Source organism: Prionailurus viverrinus, chromosome D2 (assembly GCF_022837055.1).
Source record: "Prionailurus viverrinus isolate Anna chromosome D2, UM_Priviv_1.0, whole genome shotgun sequence".
Lineage (NCBI taxonomy): Eukaryota > Metazoa > Chordata > Mammalia > Carnivora > Felidae > Prionailurus > Prionailurus viverrinus.
The window spans coordinates 58,089,743-58,109,582 of NC_062571.1; the positions used below are offsets into that span (position 1 = coordinate 58,089,743).

Genomic DNA, 19,840 nt, shown 5'->3' on the forward strand with positions numbered 1-19,840 from the left:
GATTGATAATAGTTGAAAGTGAGGTAGCTAATGACAGATAGATTTTTAAAAATTTACAGTGTATATTTAAATAGGTATTAAAAACAAAATTCCTGTGTATTTATTCTATCTCTATTTTAAAAGACTCCTGCTTTTATCTACACAACAACAAAAACACAATTGAGTTAGAAAGAATGTAATGTATTCTCTTTGGCTTTCAGGTCACTTCTATCAGAGTCCTGTTGGTTCCTAAATGTCATAACCAGACCTCATTGTGCCCGTAGGTTTTCAATAGAATGCTTAAGAAATAACCTTAAGTTTGTCAAACTGTGGCGGTCGCAAACGATCTTTCCAACCCACCAAAGAGCATTCTATTTTTTCTCCCTTTTCTCTTCCCCCCTCCCTCCATTCCTCTCTTTCTTGTCAGATTATTTTTAAACAATGTCCTTCTCAGTGTTTTAGGTGAACTGATGAGGTTAGGTGAGGTGCGGCTTCTCTCATTTCCAGAGCTTGCCTTGCTCCTCCATCATGTGAAGGCCGCTCTGAGGATGGCACCCGCTCCTGAACTCAAATGCTGTGCGGCTATAATTGCTTCTTCTCCCTAATTTATTTAGGTTGCCGCACACCTTCCCGTAGCTGAAATCCCTCAGAACTGCAATCTGGGAGCAATATAAATGGTTGATGGCAGTGAGAGATGTTCAATTGTTGCTTCTCGGTGATTCACGTAATGTGCTGTCATTAGCACTTTGATGTGACATATCATGGTTGCCAGGGCTTATTGGGCCATTTATAAATACCAAATGAAGGTGTTAGAGTTGGTATTGCAGTGTGGTTACTGCCTTCATTGCCTTCACTGGGAAAGGTTGGCAGCGTCTTCTCAGGAGGAAAATAAATCGTAATTTTTAGTTTGTCTTTAACCATTTGCAGTCAATCCCTCTCAAGGGCAAGAATCACGCTTCCTTTTTTTGTTTCTCTAGTTTTCCTGTAATTTAATTTTTGCAAAAATATCTACTTTTCGTATGATAGTTACCATTACTTTCGTTGATTTCCAGATTATCTGTACAAATAGTCAAATGAATACTATCTCACTACAGCTAAGTCATGTCATTAATGATAATTATCACTATGACTTACAGAATTTTACACTCACAAAGTGACTTTATAAACAATAACGGCAGCTAACACTGATTGAGTACTTACTATGTGGTAAAAGACACACAGGCATTGGCTTGTCCCATCCTCTCCAGCAATGCTATGAGACAGACACTTCTGTTGCCCCCATCTTACAGGGGGAGATTGATGTTTTTTTGAGGGTCACTAAGCTAGTAAATGGTGAGGCTGGGTTTGAAACTCAGGTCAGCCTGATTCCAAAGCCAATAGTTTTAAGTACTGCTTTCAAATACTCCCCACTCCCCACCCCAGCATAGTTAGGCCCCCTTTCCAGAGCCGGAAACACAGTGCTGCACCCCGTGCCCGTGCCTTCTGACTTCACACGCAGAGCTCTTTCTCCAGCCCGAGGCAGCCTGCATCAGGCTGAGCTGGTGTAAGTGCTCAGGTGTGTTGCTCACATCCCATGTGCACCGCTCAGGTTGAGAACTAAGCAAAGGATGAGGACTGGTAGTTCAAAATCAGAGGGGCTTCCATTTAAAGCAGTTGAGGCAGAAGAGCTGCCAGCCCGGTCTGATGGGGCAGCCACAAGCTCTGAGCTGAGAGGCCAGGGTTTAGAGGCACAGAGGAGGAAAGAAGCAAGTCACACCTGCTGGGCATGCAGCCCGGGAGCTATGGCCACTGACATGAGCCAGCCTGGATCTCAGTGATTGATGGCGCAGCGGTGGAAGCCCTTCTCTCAGCGGCTGCGGGGCCCCACAAAGAAAGGCTGCTCATGGAGAAGTCTTTGTCAGGGCCTCTAATGAGAGGATTGGGTTTCACATCACAGCTACCCCTAAACAGGTACATTCTGCTTCTTTCATCTTCCTGATGGCTCCCACGGGAAAGAAAAGAAAAAGAAAGGAAGCTACACCAAGAAACAGGTCACAGGCTGGTTTGGCTAGGGTTTGTACCTCCCCCGCCCCACCACCTCCAGGGCTGTAGCTTTGAAATGCTTTAATTTTCACACACCCTGTGTGGCCACTGGACAGCAATGGGAAAAGCTTTCCTAAGAAATTTTTCATAATCCATCTGCCACGACTCTGGGAAATTGATGCCCTGTCCCTTTGCACATGCTATTGCCTCTGTTTGGAAGATTCTCCCCAGACCCCAAGCTCTTCTTCCTATGGCTAACATGTCTTTCTCCTTCAAGATCCAGCTCAGGCATTATCTCCTCCAGAAAGCCTTCCTTGATGTCCCATTCCTGCCCTCCACCCAGGCTGGCTTCTCTTCCTCTTCTGTCCTGCTAAAGTACATCTGCCACAGTTCCTGCTGACTCCTCTGTCCTCCATCCATACTCTAAGCTCCTTGATGGCCAGGACAGTGTCCCCAGGGCCCATCACTGCATCTAGCATACAGCATAAGTGTAATGAGTGTTTATGAATAAATGAATCATGAATAATAAATGAATTAGGCTGGGATAATATTTGCTTAATTATTTAAAGACTTAATTCTTTCAAAACACGATTTTTTTCTTTAAAAAATAGCCTTGGGGTGCCTGGGTGGTGCAGTCAGTTAAGTGCCGACTTTGGCTCAGGTCATGATCTCATGGTTGGTGAGTTTGAGCCCTGTGTCGGGCTCTGTGCTGATAGCTCAGAGCCTGGAGCCTGCTTCAGATTCTGTGTCTCCCTCTCTCTCTCTCTCTCTGCCCCTCCCCTGCTTGCACTCTGTCTCTCTCTCTTTCTCAAAAATAAATAAACATTAATCAAAATTTTTTAAATACTAAAAATTAAAAAAAATGCCTTAGGGATGTCTGGGTAGCTCAGTCAGTTGAGCATCTGACTCTTAATTTCAGTTCAGGTCATGATCCCAGGGTCATGGGATCGAACCCCACATTGGGCTCCACACTGAGTGTGGAGCCTGCTTAAGATTCTCTCTCTTTCGGGGCACCTGGGTGGCTCAATTGGTTGAATGTTTGACTTTAGCTCAGGTCATGATTTCGTGGTTCGTGAGTCTGAGCCCACATCAGGCTTGCTGCTATTAGTGTGGGGCCTGTTTCGGATCCTCTGTCCCCCTTTCTGCCCCTCCCCTGTTTGCATTCTCTCTCTCCCTCCCACAAAAATAAATAAACATTTAAAAAAAGATTCTCTCTCTCTCTCTGTGCCCCTCTCTCCCCTTCATATGCTTTCTATTTCTAAAATAAAAATAAAAAAAATTTTTTTTAAAGCCTTTATTCTTTTTCAGATTAAAAAAGCAATAATGCTGACTATAGCAATTTTACATATAAAAGAAATCCACAAAGAAGAAAATTAAAACTGTCTATAATCCCACTACCCAAACAAAACCACTTTTAGATATATGAAGAGATTCCAGTAATTTTCTATGTGTATAAATATATATGAAATCAGAATCCTATAATCAGAATCCTATTGTCCTATCTAATTTTCTCAAGGAACATAACAGTATCTTTTGGAGCTAGATAGAAAAGACATTTTTTATTGCAATTTAAGTGATGAAAAAACTGGTACCAACGATACACAGCTAATTAATGGCAGAGTTAAGAACAGTACCTATGAATCCTGTCATTGTCCCAGGCTCCTGCTGCTCCCTATGCGGCCTCCTATGTAAGTGGTGTTGTTCTTACAAGAAGAAATTGTGCATTAATCCAGCATCAATGGAACATGGGTTTGTAACTGGACATTCTCAGGAAAGAGACAGACTGAAGCTAATCCTGTGTCTGTGTCGTGGCTGTGCAGTGCATCAGGGGCACTGTCTTACATGTTCAAGGAAAACAAGGATTCAGCACTTAGGATCTCATCCCTGTGACAGGCTAACCAGCAGAGTTAGACAGGCACCATTAAGATTCAGAATTTCCTTCCAGTAACCAAATGACACCTGAAGGCGGGGCTTGGAGCATGTTGCTGTGGGAACCAGAGCCATAGGCTCAATGCCACCATAAACTAGTGAGTAATATTCCAGTCTATGACCACTGACTATATCCTAGTATACAGAACGATGTATACAGTAAGTGCTCAGTAAATGTGCATTGGGTTGAACTGAATATTATTATTCAGCAGTGACAATCAGCAAAAAGAAGGTGACAGCAAATATAATTATCACCAGCACTACACCCAGTAGAGAAAACACAGTCCAGTGGGAACTAGCTTTCTGTTTTATTCTAGAAGACTAAACTGTAATCCCCCAAACACAAACACACGCCAGACTGTTAGCTCTGCAGATGAGGGAACCATATCTTATTTATCTCTGTGTCCCCAGAATACCTAGCACAGAGCCAGACACATTTGAAGTGTCAATGTTTTTTGAATTGAATTATATTTGCTCGGCTGGCGTGGGAGTTAAAAAGATGTTGACTAGTAATTCACCATTCCCTTCCCTGGAAGCTCTGTAAATCAAGCTCTTAAAAAAAGCACAAGCTAAATTCCAAAACCCTCTCGTAGGAGAAATGCCCACGGCTGGTGGGGTCTGGACTATGTCCACCAAATGTGCAGATCTCTTCTGCACAAACATCACTTACTCCCAAGGGAGCCCCTGACTGGCTGACTGGCTGTGGAGACTCACACGTTCCCTCTTTCCCAATGGCAGGCAGGTCAGGGGAAAGGGGTGGGAGTTGGTGATGAAGCACTGCTGAACTAAATGTTCTCCTCTTCCCAGGAGAGGGAAAATCTCCAACAGTAGGAGTGTTGGCACTTTTCTAGAGGAACAACCATAAAGAACATGGGATGTAGCTGGAAATGATCTTTTGTGAAGACAAGTTTCTTTTTTAAAGGGCCACCCTCACCTTCTCTCTTACCTTAGACTGGAGCAGCACTATTGGAATGGCTTTGTCAGAGCTGCTAGAATCCTACAAGCCGGTATCAAAGTTGACTGGGCAGGTGGAGGTGTAAAATGGGATATGGGCTGAGCAGCCACTAGGCCAAGATCCTCACTTTTTTCTAAGTTTATCTAAGAGCAGCAACAAAACAGAAACAAAAACAAAACAGTATTTGCTAATAAGGTCTTTTCCTTAAATGCACTGAGCTGGGTTTGAAGAAACTGGAATGGAGAATACTGGTTTTTCTGGAAGACAATCAAAACACAACTCATGAATCCCCTAAGCTTTCAACAAACTCTCTTGAAGAGTTAATCACAACGTAAAATCCACAAGTTTTTACTGGCAATGTTCGGTCATCAACTGCACAACTCTCTGAAGTGGCAACCAGTATGACTCCCAGGTCTGTCTCCGTTACCCATTCCAGAGCCTGCTGGCGAGGTCTGTTTGGTGCCCTGGTCTAGCCTAGGAAATTTTTTCCAGGGTCAAGTTCTCCCAGCTATCAAGTTCTCAACTTACAAGGTGCAGAATTTATTAGCACAAAGAAAGATAAAAAGAAAGCCTGAAGCCTGCTACCTTAAGTGCTTTCACACTTTATCAGAGTGTGGTGTTTCTAGGAATACAGCTGCCCAGCTTACTTGAGCGGTTGTGCTGAATCAGTGGGACTTACTTTAGCTTGCCATGAACTCATGTGAGCTCTGCTGCCACCACCTATCAAGTGAGGTCTCTTGTGCTGGGCTTGTAAAGGAAGTCCCCTGCAACAACACTCATTTGGGGAGAACCAAAGCCATGAGGACTTGCACCTTTAACCTACACACAGCCAGCAAAGGTGCACAGAGAACTGATATGGAATCCAGGTTTGTCCAACTCTGGAAATCAAGCCTGTCTAGTCACCTGAAGACCATCTTTTTTTAGCTTAAGGTTTTCTTCTCTCCAGGTCCTTAAGATGCCCATTTCCATCTCCAGACCCAAATGAAGCAAGTATTGGCCTCAGACCACAGGACAGACACCAAAGAGTACCTCAAGGAAGAGAGAAGACAATTAGATGTAGAACTAACTACAAAACTCTGAGAGCCCCAGCTCCTTGTACTTGTCTGACCTTGGACAAGCCACTTAATATTTTCACAGAGCCTTAGTTTCTCTTCAGCAAAATAAATATAAATAGTTCTACTTCTCTCACCAGCCTCTCTTCAGAGCAATTACAACCAAGTGCAATTACCTTGTTTATATGTTTATTTTACATTTTTCACTATGCTTCATTAGCTTATAAGCTCCAAGGGTTCAGGAACCTTGTCTGTTTGGTTCATCAAAGAGGCCCTCTGCCAGGAATAATTATCAGCATGTAGTACATGATCAGGAGGAGTGAATGAAATCTGAATGAGGAAGGGAGGGGATAAAGGCAAGAAGGGAGGACAGAGAAGAGGGAGGACAGCATATATGGAGCATTATTGAGGTACCATACATGAAAGTGGTCTGTACATTATTATTACAACTACAAATAACAGCTGATGCATTAATTATACTAGATCTTTTAAAAATATAAGCTAGATTGTATTGCTTCCCTGCATAAAACCCTCCAGTGGCTTTTCATACTACATACAATAAGGTCAAACTCCTGTTAACTGACAAAGCCCTATGTGATCTATGTGGCCTCATGTCCAACCAGTCTCCCCCTTCTCTTGTCAGGCCCCCATCACTCTGGTGTCCTTGTGTTTCCTCAAACATGCCCAGTCCATTCCTGCCTTGAGCCTTTGTGCTAGCCCCTTCCCCTACCTGAAAGTTCCTCTACAAAATCTGCATGGCTGGTTCCTGTCATTGGGCTCTTGCCTTAAATGTCACCTTCTCAGAGAAGCCTTCCTATACACGCATTCCAAAAGAGCCCATAATATCTTCTTGTTATAGTACTCTATTATTTGTTTATTCATTTATTTATTATTAATCTCCTCCCCAGTGCCTGATGGGTCAATAAATATTTATTTTTGTATGACGTTATATTTGTTTAATGCTGACACCTCATAGAGACTTTTCTAATTATTTTTTTTATCTCTACAAGCTTATGAGCTCAAATAAACAAACTGAAAATTCCCTCTGCACTGTACATTAGCTTGCCCCCCCACCCCGCCCCCAAACACACACACTTTCAGAGAGGTATCCTGGCCTGCGAACAAAAGCGACTGTGCTAATCAGTTTTAATACTTGTGATTTGACTGGAGTTATGTACAATCAGTGATATAATCATTACCGAGTACTCTAATCTAGAGGGACTCTTTGGAGACATGAAAATGGTACTGTTGGGTGCCACACTGGTCTCTGTTCTGGGTTTGGAGGCCTCCTGGCTCAGGGCAGGGGTGAGAGTGAGAGGAATACATGGTAGAAATAGGCAGAAGGAAGTAAATGGCAGACACCCACTGATTCCACTTGGGTTTGCTTAGTGTGAACCCAAGGGCAGCACTAATCCTGTTGGAAGAGCACTGGATAGGGTGCAGGGATGGGTTCTAGAGCTGGCTCTACATCTCCCTTCCCCTCCTCCTACCTAGACTATCAGCTCCTCTGTTTTTGTTTTTTTCATTTGTTTTTCATTTATTTATTTTTGAGAGAGCTTGAGAGAGAGCGTGAGCACAAAGTGGGGAGGGGCAAAGAGAGAGGGAGACGCAGAATCCGAAGCAGGCTCCAGGCTCTGAGCTGTCAGCACTGAGCCTGACATAGGGCTCGAACTCAAGAACCTTGAGATCATGACCTGAGCCGAAGTCGGCTGCTTAACTGATTGAGCCACCCAGTGCCCCTCAGTTCCTCTGTTACCGGAGATGCGACCGGATCTCCTCAAAGGGGAACCCCAGCTCTCATAGTCTGTGAGCTAATGAGAGGAGTCTGACCTTTCTCCATGACCACGATGTCTGTGAAAAGGATAATCCCTGTAATATTTCTGATGAGTGCAGCTTTCTGGACTAAGTGGGATCTCTCTGATTGGTCAATACAGGCATGAACCAAACTAAGTTCTCTGCTCCTGCCATTCTTCTTTAGCCTTCCTTTTCCCAGAGAAGCTGGTGTTCTGGGCAAATCCCCTCGTTATCACATAGGGATCAACACCTAACTGTAAGTGCACTTAAGCCACTCCCAAGAGATGGGTTCATACTGCATCTGATCATGGCCAACACGCTCCCATCTGCTTTCAACATGTTGCATCTGACGTTAACTAATGTCTCCTATTAGCATTAAAAGAAAACAATCTGGAAAAATTCACTCTCAAGCAGAGTTCAAACAGGCCACAAGTAGATGTGGAATCTCAACTGCACAAGGTTTGTTTAAATAATGATAGTAAACAAATCTATAAATATATAAAAATTCATATACATATATAAATGTATATATGTATATACATACATGCATATTGCATAGGTGTGTATATATAGATGTGTGTAGTGAAGCCAAAAGTCTGTGAAATGGGTCAAGAGAACAAAGACATGAATGCTTTTGTCCAATTTATGAAATTAACAGGTAACAGAGGGAGGAGAAACATTCTCCCATTGTGGAACAAGGTATAGTCAAAACAACTGAATCACATGGAAAAGGAGTTAGGAATCTTTATCTCACACTTACTGGTAATGGGTTGAAATTCTGGTCCACAAGGTGATTGTATCCATGGTCAAAAAATGAGTGTCGTATCACAACGTCAATGCCCTGATTGGCCAGCATTCCTAAAGTGTTCAACCATCTAAAAATCAGGAAAAAATGCTACATCAATACATCTTAAAAGTGCCATATAACAAGCTTTGTCGGGATTGGCTAACACACATGCATATACACCAACACCCACCATGAAATTTACCTAGTACTTTAAAGGAGAAGATTATTTTAAGCAGTGAGTACATAGCTGGAAGACACTTTAGGGATTTTCAAATCCAGCCTCTTCATTTTATAGGAAAAGAAGCAGAGATCCAGAGGAGGAAAATGAATTGCCCTTGGTCATAGAATATTTTGTTGCTAATGACTTACTCCTATAAAGAAGTAAAATTAAAAAAAAAATGAACTAACTAAAATGAATACCCTAGCCACTTGTAAGCCTAATTATCATCCCCCCACCCCCTGGCCATGGGACACAATCACAGGAGCATGCACACCATACTCTCTGTCACTCAAACTCCTCTGCTTGCACCCTATCACCATACATGTACCTTTCCTGGGACTCTAACATACTCTTATGACCTATCGGTTCAAGAAGGGGTCAGCCATTTGCATCCCTCATATATCACCGCCAACAGTCAATAAAGTAATAATTTTCCTTGGCACTATAATTAACCATGCAGAGATTCAAGTATGCTACCATTACACATATCACAATGAAGGACCTGCATTGCTCACACATTATCACATATTCCACTATGCCAAATACCCACTTTCCAGGGCATGCTATCCTTCAAAAGTACTTCCCTCTTGGTTCTTCCAACACCCACTGCTAACTCTGCCTTTATTATTTATTCATTCAATTTGTTCATTCATTCACTTATTCATTTAATTTTCTTCTGTATTCCAAATTCTGAAACTTAGGGAAATTTCTAATTGTAAGAATATATGTAAGATAAATGTGACTGGGAGCTTCAGTCTTCCAGTGTAAAAGATAAGGCATTTCACAATCTTTCCTGAGCATGTGCATGAGCCTATAATCTGTACCTCTTCTCCCCTCTGCTCTCACCCTAAATTCCATTCCCTGACTCTAAAACTATTCTTGGCTGCCCCAAACGAGCATGCTTTGACATACTCACCTGAGTCTCCATACATGTTTTAACTTCTGCTTAGAATTCCCTTCCTTTCCTTCTCTAACCCACCTTATCTGGCAAATTTCTTCCCATCTGTTAACATGTCTCCAAGTCAAGTGCCATCTCCTTCCAAACCCTGCTGGTACAGAACAGTAGTACCTTTTTCCTCTGTACCTTCCCAGAACTCTTATTTATACCCTCTGCCTGCCCACGATAATTTCTTTCTTTCTTCTCTGCTATCTTCCAGTTGGTTATGAGCTAACTGAGAACAGACACAATGGTTTAGCTTTGTACCCAAAACACTCATCTCAGTTCCTAGTGTAATGTGGGTGCTTCACACTCTGTTAAGTTGACATTGATCTGGACAAAATTAGATTGGAGGAACTTTGAGAATCAGCATTCAGCATACTAGGGACAAATTATGCATAGCTATGATTTCCCAAATTTGAAACCATATGGAATGCCAAACCAGTGACTTGTACAATTAAGCTTTTTCTTTACTAGAATAAAGCACATTGCTAATTTTTATGTTATGAATGAATATTATTAGCATTTTAAAATCTGTTTCACATTGACAATTATTTTATTCTCATAAAAACTAAGAAATATTTACTGATAATTATAGTTATAAAAACAAAACAAAGAAAAATGCAAAAACAAAAGTTTTAAATCAAAAAGAAAATCCAACAATTATATAATAGAACTGTTGTTGTTGTTGTTGTTGTTGTTGTTGTTCAGACTGGGACACTGTGACCTGGGAACTGAAATTACTTTGGGAATATCACATGGCTAAGCTATTTGCCTTTATTATTTTTATTAATTTATCAACCCCATTTGGTTTTTCCTTTAGCCACTGAGACACATATTAATGTCCTGGGGTAGAACTATCATGTGAATTCTGGACTGATGCCTCCTAAGTCAGTGCTCTTTCCACTAATGTAGCACAAATACAATAGGATTTATATCTAACAAGTATTTATCTATAAAAACAAGTATGTCTAATTCACCCTTCTATCCCTATGCTTGCTGAATGAAGAAATGAAATGATAAGTAAACACATAATCACATCTAGCCGCAGCTGGATATCAATGTATTTTGGAATTTAAAATATTCCATTTGTTCATTCATTCATTATTCATTCAACAACATTAATTAATCGGCTGTAAATCCCAGACCTTGTTCTCAGCATTGAGGATAGATACGAAAATGCTTGTGTGACCATGTAAGTCATTTGTAAAGCACTGGGTATGTAAATACCTGTATTCATTTATACAAATGTATAAATTCCTACTTGTGACCTCTGCAGACCCTATAACAGTGATCCGCAAAAAATATATACTCAACAAATGAATGCTGACTAGTAAATCTGGCTTGTCTTTGTTGTTGATGTTGTTTTCCTAGTATGGGCAGTTTTTGAAGGAACTCTAAAGTGCGAGAGAAGAATATACATCCTCCTTTCCAAACCCATATCCTCTATGCACGTTCTGGTCTGGAGCGTTCAAAAGGACTATAGCCAGAACCTCTCCTTCCCCGTACTCTTCAGAGTGGAATGGTTTGTACTTAAGTTGTCTTCCTCTTCCTCTTGTAAATACTAAGCACTCTGACAGGGGAAATAAATGGTGTTCCAAGTCTCCCTTTCATGCACAAGTATAGAAAAGTGGCAAGATGACTGGTATATCCCACCAAGGATACTACTGCGGCCATTATTTTCCATTCCACAAAAGTTTATTGAATATCTACTGGGTGGCAGACACTACTGGGTGCTAGAGACACAGTAGTGTGCCAAGGGTATATCTGTGGTGCATCAGAGAATCATAAAGCCCTAACTGGGAAAACTACCCTTGAATACTTGGCAGCAGAGAATTCTGCTTCATGCATAAACATTCAAGTGTCCTGGCAAGCTCTCAGTTATGCCATATATGAAAAAAAGCCTGAAAGGTGCCTTTTTCCAAGGAATCTTGCTAGTCTTCTGGAGCTTCTTAGAATGCTTCAATTCCCCCCTCCCCTCCAGGAAGCAATTTATGTCCCTTGGAGAACTAGACTCGAAGGACACTTGGCTGGGTGCTGCCAGCAGAGGTGAGAGCAAATGGGTGATAAAGAGGTAAGAGAGAACCAGGAGCCAAGTGAGCTAGTTTTCATTTGATTTGTGTCAACCACACGCTGAATACCTGAACTACAACCTAACTCTGAACAACTCTGTTGATCTGGATTTATTGCAAAGTGACCACATAGATCTATGGATATTTGGCTGGTGCTCAGATATCTTTCCGGTTCCCCCCTGAAGGGCTGTGGTGTTTCTCATTTCACATCATTCCCTAAAGGGAAGAATGCTCAGGAAAACAGTTACAACTGGGCTGCTTGCTGGCCCTGCAGCAAAGTCTGTCTATGATGGCTGCGCAAAAGCCATTCCTCTGCTGATTCTCAGAGGCCCCTCCCTGCCGTACTAACTGCCACTGGCTTCTCATCCTTACCCCACGGCTCACAGTGAAACCTGGTGGGAAGCGTATTATTGAAAGAAGACTCTCAGAACCACTGTATCAAATGCTGATTCATTCCATTTCATTCATTTGAACCATGCTTACTGAACAACTGCTCTGTGCCACTCAATGGTAGGTGCTGAGAACACAAGAATCGAAGACACAAGGTATCATCATATATTTTACTGACTCATTATCTTCATCTGCATGTGCCAGGATTCCATCTGCAAAGACAATCTGCTTGACTGGCTTGATTTGTCTTTTATAAATGTATTAAAATAAGCCTTAATGGAGGGAAACTACGAGTGTATAATTAGGAACAGCTGTTAGTAGTGAAACACAAAGCTCAGGGTTTTGTGAGCTCACTTCTTAGGAGGACCTTGCTCAGACAAACAAAACAAAACAAAACAAAACAAAACAAAACAAAACAAAACAAAACAAAACAAAAAACCAGGGCCACAGGACTAGAATGGAACAGGAACAGGGCATTTGGTTAGTCTGTGATCCTGAGGGGTCTGTCCCTGCCACATGATGCTGGCAGGCCAGTCAGAGCCCTTTATGCTTCTGGTGCTAAGTTGTTCAGATAACTGCAGTAGCCTTCAAATCCACTTTCCCATCTCCTGCCTCTCCAAACTCTTGTGCATACTATTCTCAGAGCCAACATTTAAAAACACAGGTCAGATGGTATCTCTTCCTTCCTCCAAAATCTTCAATGGCTTGCCACGGAGTATAGAACAAGGCTTCATTTCCTCTGCCTGGCTTTCAAGGCCTTCCATGCTTGATGGAAAACTCCTCCCTTGTCTCAACCCTCACTACATCCCTGTAGCTACTGAGGCTTTCTTCACACGAATCATTTCCCCTCCCCTGTGCCTTTGCAGGAAATGTTCCTTCTGCCTAGCATGTTCTCCTCCACTATCACCACCATTCTCCACCTTATAGAAATTAGAATAATCTTTCTATGTCCCACTCAAATGCCACTTTGTCCATGAAGCCCTTCCTGATCCTCCCAGGGACAGAAACTACTGGTTCCTTTGCATGACTACCACTGCTTTTGAAGCAGAAAGGAAGATGGTCTAAGGTAGTGGCAAAGAGGCTTGACTCTGAAGCAGATTGCCTGGGCTTGAGTCAAAGCTCTCACATCTATCTCTTTGGATTGTTGTAAAATAATAGTAACTGTATCACTGGTTGTTAAATTATTAGATATAGAAAGAGTGCTTCAGAAAGCATGTAACACATATAGTTAAAATTATTAGTATTTATTATTATTACGGCACTAATCTCCCACACCTTTTCTTAGCTCCTCTTTCTGTTCCTCCGATCTTACTCTTACCTATTTCCTAGGACTATGGTGAAAAATGGATGAGAAATTGTATGTTGTCTGCACTGTGTTTTGAACTATAGACATTAAATAAAGGTCATATGACTATTATGGTCACTACTACTGCTACTGTTACTACTATCTTTGCTCTGATGCCTGTGCTTGACGTCTTAGGATCCAGGGAAGTCACTTATCACTGTTTGTTGAATGGGTTAAACCCATTCACAAAGGAACAGATAAAGAACTTTCAATAGGAAATGAACCTCCCCCTCCAATAGGCAGAATAACACACTTTCTTTCCTCAAAGTCCCTGGGAATGAAATTGCATGTGTTACTCACAAGAATCCTGCAGCATAGGAATCTGATAGATTGTTTGTGCCTCCAGCTGAGGTGGTCACCACACCTTCAAGCCAAATCTTCTTTCCTGGGGTGTATGTATTAACCACCTGTTCACATAACAGAAGCAGAAGGGGATATGAGATTTTTAAAAGTTACTCCCAAGTGAGAAGGAACACACATTCCCTTAAGGGAGTTCTGTTGATACCTTGCTCCCAGATGGTCATGATCTGTGCTTTTTTCATGATGACTCACCCCATGCAATGAGCTGACGCACGTGCATGCGCGCGCACACACACACACACACACACACACACACACACACACATTAACACTGACACATGTTCACTCAAAGAAATGATCATTTTTTTCCTAAGTAAACCCAAGTGAAAATGTGACAGTAGGACAAGTGCATTTTCTAGGACACAAGTTGAATGCAACACCAGTCACTGGAAAGTATAAATCATATGATATCTCTCTATTAGCAAGTATTGAGAAGGAAATTTTCTTTTTTTAAAGTTTTTTTTTTTCATGTTTATTCATTTTTGAGAGACAGAGAGACAGACAGAGCATGAGTGGGGGAGGGGCAGAGAGAGAGACACAGAATCTGAAGCAGGTTCCAGGCTCTGAGCTGTCAGCAGAGAGTCAGATGTGGGGCTTGAATCCACAAACCGTGAGATCATGACCTGAGCAGAAGTTGGACACTTAACCGACTGAGCTACCCAGGTGCCCCTTGAAGGAAATTTTCTTAATACTCTGGTATGGCACATGCCAGGATGAGTCTACTATCCATGCATTAGAAGTCATGAATCATGAAGGCAGAGGTCAATGTTTGTGAGAAGCATTTTATAATTACCAAGGCATGTATATATATTACAACCATATTTTGGAGAATAACTGCAGTGAATGTAAAAAAAAAAAATCACTGATCCAGGGGTGAAAGTTCCTACCTAGGGAACTTTCTAAGCAGAAGAACAGCATCTTGTTAAAAGGTGGCCCTCTGAAGTAAGTTTTAAAATGGCCCAGTCTCAGGGCGCCTGGGTGGCGCAGTCGGTTAAGCGTCGGACTTCAGCCAGGTCACGATCTTGCGGCCCGTGAGTTCGAGCCCCGCGTCAGGCTCTGGGCTGATGGCTCAGAGCCTGGAGCCTGTCTCCGATTCTGTGTCTCCCTCTCTCTCTGCCCCTCCCCCGTTCATGCTCTGTCTCTCTCTGTCCCAAAAATAAATAAATGTTGAAAAAAAAAATTTTTTTTAAATAAAATGGCCCAGTCTCTGGTCCACAAGTTGGAAGCTGGCCATACTACCCAGATTAAGGCCCAGATCCCCTAGATAGCAATCTGGCAGTATTTAGGGATCATGTACTTTGGGTGCCCCTAAAAACAGAGGCTGAGACAAAGGCTTATCTATAGGTAATTCATTGGGGGAAGTCATAACAGGGAACAGGAATGAGGAACTGCAGGGCTGAATTAGGGAAAAGGGAAAACCAATACCAGGATGGGTTTCCAAACTGGCAACCAGTGTTGGCAACTTACACTCAATTCCACAGGGAACTTGGTAAGAGTCTTAAGAACTATATGTCTCAGAACTTTCTCCCAAGGGAATTCAAGAGGAAGCATACTTATCCTTTGGCTCCTATCCTCCAAAAGGTCAAGAGTAGCCTTGGGACTGTAACCTCTGCTCTTCCCCATTACCCCATTTAATTGTGTAGGCATAAGTGTTGAGCAGGTTCCCTGAGTTCTGCATCCCTGTCTTAGAGAAGTCCCAGAGCAGGAAATAAGAAGCAAGGTTGTACCGTATCACGACAGCACTAAGCTGGTTACAGCTGTGGATCTGCCCAGCTCAAGTCCCTGCAGCAATAGTTAGTATAGGAGGTAGGATGGGGATGCCATTCATGCACAAGGGGGGCTGGATAAAGACAACAATGTATTTAGATCCAATGGGCCACCAATTTTTCTTTTAGACATGCAAACCAAAGGAATTCTTCCTCAGGCCTCTAAGGAGTCAAGTACGAAGATGTTTACTATGTCATTGTTTGACACAGGTTTCCATTGCAGGAGGAATGGAAAAGTAAAAGATGGTAGATACATACCCTAAGACATTATGCAGCAGTTAGAACAATAGATTCAATGTAAATCTAGCAACGTAAATTAGCTTTAAAGATTTAGTGGTGAGTTAACAAAATACCAACGGAATGAAATTTAGGTCACAATATTACTTATGTACTCAGTTACATCCAATAAGATGAAATAGTTTATAAAGATACATCTCTCTTAAGGACCTGTATCAAACACAGAGGGAAGGCATGTTTAAGAGAGAGGTGAATGTGAGCACAGATTAGAGATCGAGGTGAAAATCAAAACAAATGCAGGGCTTTTGCATGAACTGATGATAATAGTTTGCTGTGGTTGAGGAGCATGATTTTAATTTAATTCCCTTTACCTCAGATCCCAAAAAAGAAAAAAAATAATATGAGACATAGCATAAATGCCAGAACTTTCCTTTTCCAAAACCCATAGGCAGACATCAGCAAACAATCATATTCCTCCTGTCATCTCTCCCTAGGCATAACCCTTGTCTTCTCCCCTCATCTACTAGAGTATTTGCATTATTTGAGACCTACTTTAGAATAAGAGTTGGCAAAGTGCTTGAACTTTTCAGGAATAAAGTTGTAAAAATTTTTCACCAATTTGATGTAGAAGTAAAGATTGTGGGGCACCTGGGTTGGTTAAGCCTCCGACTTTGGCTCAGGTAGTGATCTCATGGTCTGTCTGTGAGTTTGAGCCCCGCATCAGGCTGTGTGCTGACAGCTCAGAGCCTGGAGCTTGCTTCGGATTCTGTCTCCGCCCCCTCTCTCTCCCCCTCCCTGGCTTATGCTCTGTCTCTCTCTGTCTTTCAACAATAAATAAATGTTAAAATTTTTTTTAAAAAAGAAGTAAGGAGGGGCGCCTGGGTGGTGCAGTCGGTTAAGCGTCCGACTTCAGCCAGGTCACGATCTCGCGGTCCGTGAGTTCGAGCCCTGCGTCAGGCTCTGGGCTGATGGCTTGGAGCCTGGAGCCTGTTTCTGATTCTGTGTCTCCCTCTCTCTCTGCCCCTCCCCTGTTCATGCTCTGTCTCTCTCTGTCCCAAAAATAAATAAACATTGAAAAAAAAATTTAAAAAAATAAATAAATAAATAAAAAAGAAGTAAGGATTGTGATCAAAAATGAAAGAAAGATCCTGAGAATTAATAGTGGAGGTCAAATTGGAGGGTTATTAAAAATTGAGTAAGAATTCCCCCTTGTACCCAGAAAGACAAGAGTCACTGAGGACACCACAAGGTAGTTCTCTCTCCCTTCTCGATACTGCTCACCATGGGGAGCCCAAAGGGAACTGGAAATAGTATAAATAAGAAAACAAGAAATATACCTTAGATGATCAAAAGACAGAGCCATATGGTGAAACTGGACTGCATTGATGGTTCCCCTCAAAATGCATTGCTACAAAAATTGTGTTCTTGATAAACTTTGTGCTTCCTTTACAGGTAACAAGAGCTAACAAATATATTTGTATGTTTCTTTGTTGCCTTTGGCTTCCAAGATATTCAGAGTTTAATTTTTGTTCAAAGATAGATATTAAGGGGCACCTGGGTGGCTCAGGTGGTTAAGCATCCAACTCGTGATTTTGGCTCAGGTCATGATCTCATGGTTGATGAGATCGAGCCCCACATTGGGTTCTGTACTCTGATAGCATGGAGTCTGTTTGGGATTCTCTCTCTCTCCCTCTCCCTCTATCCCTCCCCTACCTGCTCTCTCTCTCTCTCAAAATAAATAAACATTAAAAAAATAAACATATAAAAAAGACATTAAAATAAGGCAGTTAGAGAAAAGGGATTAAACAAAACAAAAAAGTAAAACTACAACATGATGAACTTAATTTTTTTTTTTTAGAGAGAGAGCTAGAGCATGAACAAAGGAAAGGGGCAGAGGGAGAGAGAGACAGAGAGACAGAGAGAGAGAGAGAGAGAGAGATTGAATCTTAAGCAGCCTCCATGCTCAGCACAGAGCCTGATTCGGGGCTCGATCTCATGATCCTGGGATCATGACCTGAGCTGAAATGAAGAGTCAGATGCTCAACTGACTGAGCCACCCAGGTGTCCCAACATAATGAACCTTGAAATAATTAAGCTGAGTGAAAGAAGCCAGACACAAAAGGCCACATAGTGTCTGATTCTGTTACATGAAATGTCCAAAATAGGTAAGTCTGTAGAGACAGAAAGCAGATTAGTTGTTTCCTAGGGCTGGAGAATGGAGGGAGAAATGGAGAGGGGGTAATGACTACAAATAGATATGTGGTTTCTTTAGGGGGTGATGAACATGTTCTAAAATTAAATAAATGGTTTCACAATTCTGTGAATACCTTAAGAACTACAGAATTGCACACTTGTAAAGGGTATGCACAGTTTCATGGCATGTGAATTTTATCTCAATAAAATAAAACTCTGTGTGTGTGTGTGTGTGTGTGTTTTGGTGTCATCAGCAAAAGGAGAGATAGAGTCTAACAGGCAGGTAACTACTGTGGAAACAGTAAAGTACCCTGGAAGTTCTGGGTTCTACCACCCACTAGCTGTGAGATTTTTGGCTTATTATTATCTTGAACTTTCTTCATCGACATGTAAGCCATGAATTCGGAGTAGATGAAATCTAAGTTCCTTCTAAATACAAAATGTTAAAATGTGTTAGTATTTTATAATATTATTGCCAGTTCCCTTGGCTCCTATCCCTCAACAGTCAAGAGTATCTTTAATTATGTAAGTGAAAATTACATAAACAACAAATATGGGAGACAGAGCGGTAGAAAAAGCCACCAGAGTGGATGAAATTACCTAAGGGAAATATCTAAAAGTGGGACTAGAAAAGGGCTAAGGGTTTCCATCCCAAAACACTAAGGCATTACCAAATACATTTATTCATTCACTCTAACCAGTACTTATTGAGCACCTTCTATATGCCAAACAGATTCTAAGGGCAGGAATACAGCAATGAGTGAAACAGGACAAGGCTCTGTTCTCTTTGGCTTACATTTTAGTCAAGGGGAAAAGACTAACAATGAATGAGTAAATAAAAAAAAAGAAATTTAGAAATAATAAGAGCTAGGAAGAAAATTAAAGACAGTAATCTGATATAAAGTAACTTGGCAGGAGGTGTGGGGCGGTGGGCGGGGGGTGCGGTGGACACTTTAGATAGTACTCAGGTCACCCCCCTGGAAAGATGGTATCTGAGCTTAGACCTGAGTGACAGGGAACCAGCCCCTTCATGGATTGGTAGGAGCAGCACAGGAAAAGGACAAGATATGGAAACAGGACTGCTGTTTGTAGAACCAAGAGAAGACCATCTGGAGTATAGTGAGTAGGGGAATGTGGAATATGTGGCATTTGAGAAATTAACAAGCAAAGGATAAAAAAGAGAGAGAGTGACAAAACAAAAAACAGATTCTTAACTATAGAGAACAAACTGATGGTTACTGGCAGGGGTGGGGAATAGGGGAAATAGGGTTTGGAATTTAAGAGTACACTTATCATGATGAAAATAAAATAAAATAAAATAAAATAAAATAAAATAAAATAAAATAAAAAAAGAGAAGAAAGGATGGATGTTTCTCATTCTGAGTGTGATGGAAAGCTATTTGAGGGATTTAAACAAGAAAGGGATATGAAGTGATTTATGCCAAGATCACTGTAGCTGTGACGAAATCATATACACATTTATAATGAAAACTGTGAAAAGATAAATATGTTAAAGTTCCATTATTTCTCTCTTTTTTAAGTTTATTTATTTATTTAGAGAGAGAGCATGTGTGTGCATGAGAGTGGGGGAGGGACAGAGAGAGAGGGAGAGAGAGAATCCCAGGCAGGCTCTGCATGAGATGTAAGATCAAGACCTGAGCCGAAGTTGGCCACTTAACCAACTGAGCCACCCAGGCGCCCCAAGTTCTGTTATTTATGTGGCTACTCTAGCTTCAATTTCCTCATCCATGAGCTGGAATAATACTTGACAGAGTTGTCAGTGATCCTGATTACTAGTCAAA

At 41.6% G+C, this 19,840-nt stretch overlaps 1 protein-coding gene across 2 annotated transcripts in view; it reads right to left on the reverse strand.

Moving 5' to 3' along the window:
• HPSE2 (heparanase 2 (inactive)) overlaps window positions 1-19,840 on the reverse strand; it is a 740,027-nt gene that overhangs the window by 121,483 nt on the left and 598,704 nt on the right. For both annotated transcript variants that reach the window (XM_047826468.1, XM_047826467.1), the window contains 2 exons: window positions 13,783-13,889; window positions 8,492-8,606 (listed from right to left, as the gene is read on the reverse strand). In XM_047826468.1, coding sequence (XP_047682424.1) covers window positions 8,492-8,606; window positions 13,783-13,889 — 222 coding nt within the window. The remainder of the gene's footprint in view (window positions 1-8,491; window positions 8,607-13,782; window positions 13,890-19,840) is intronic.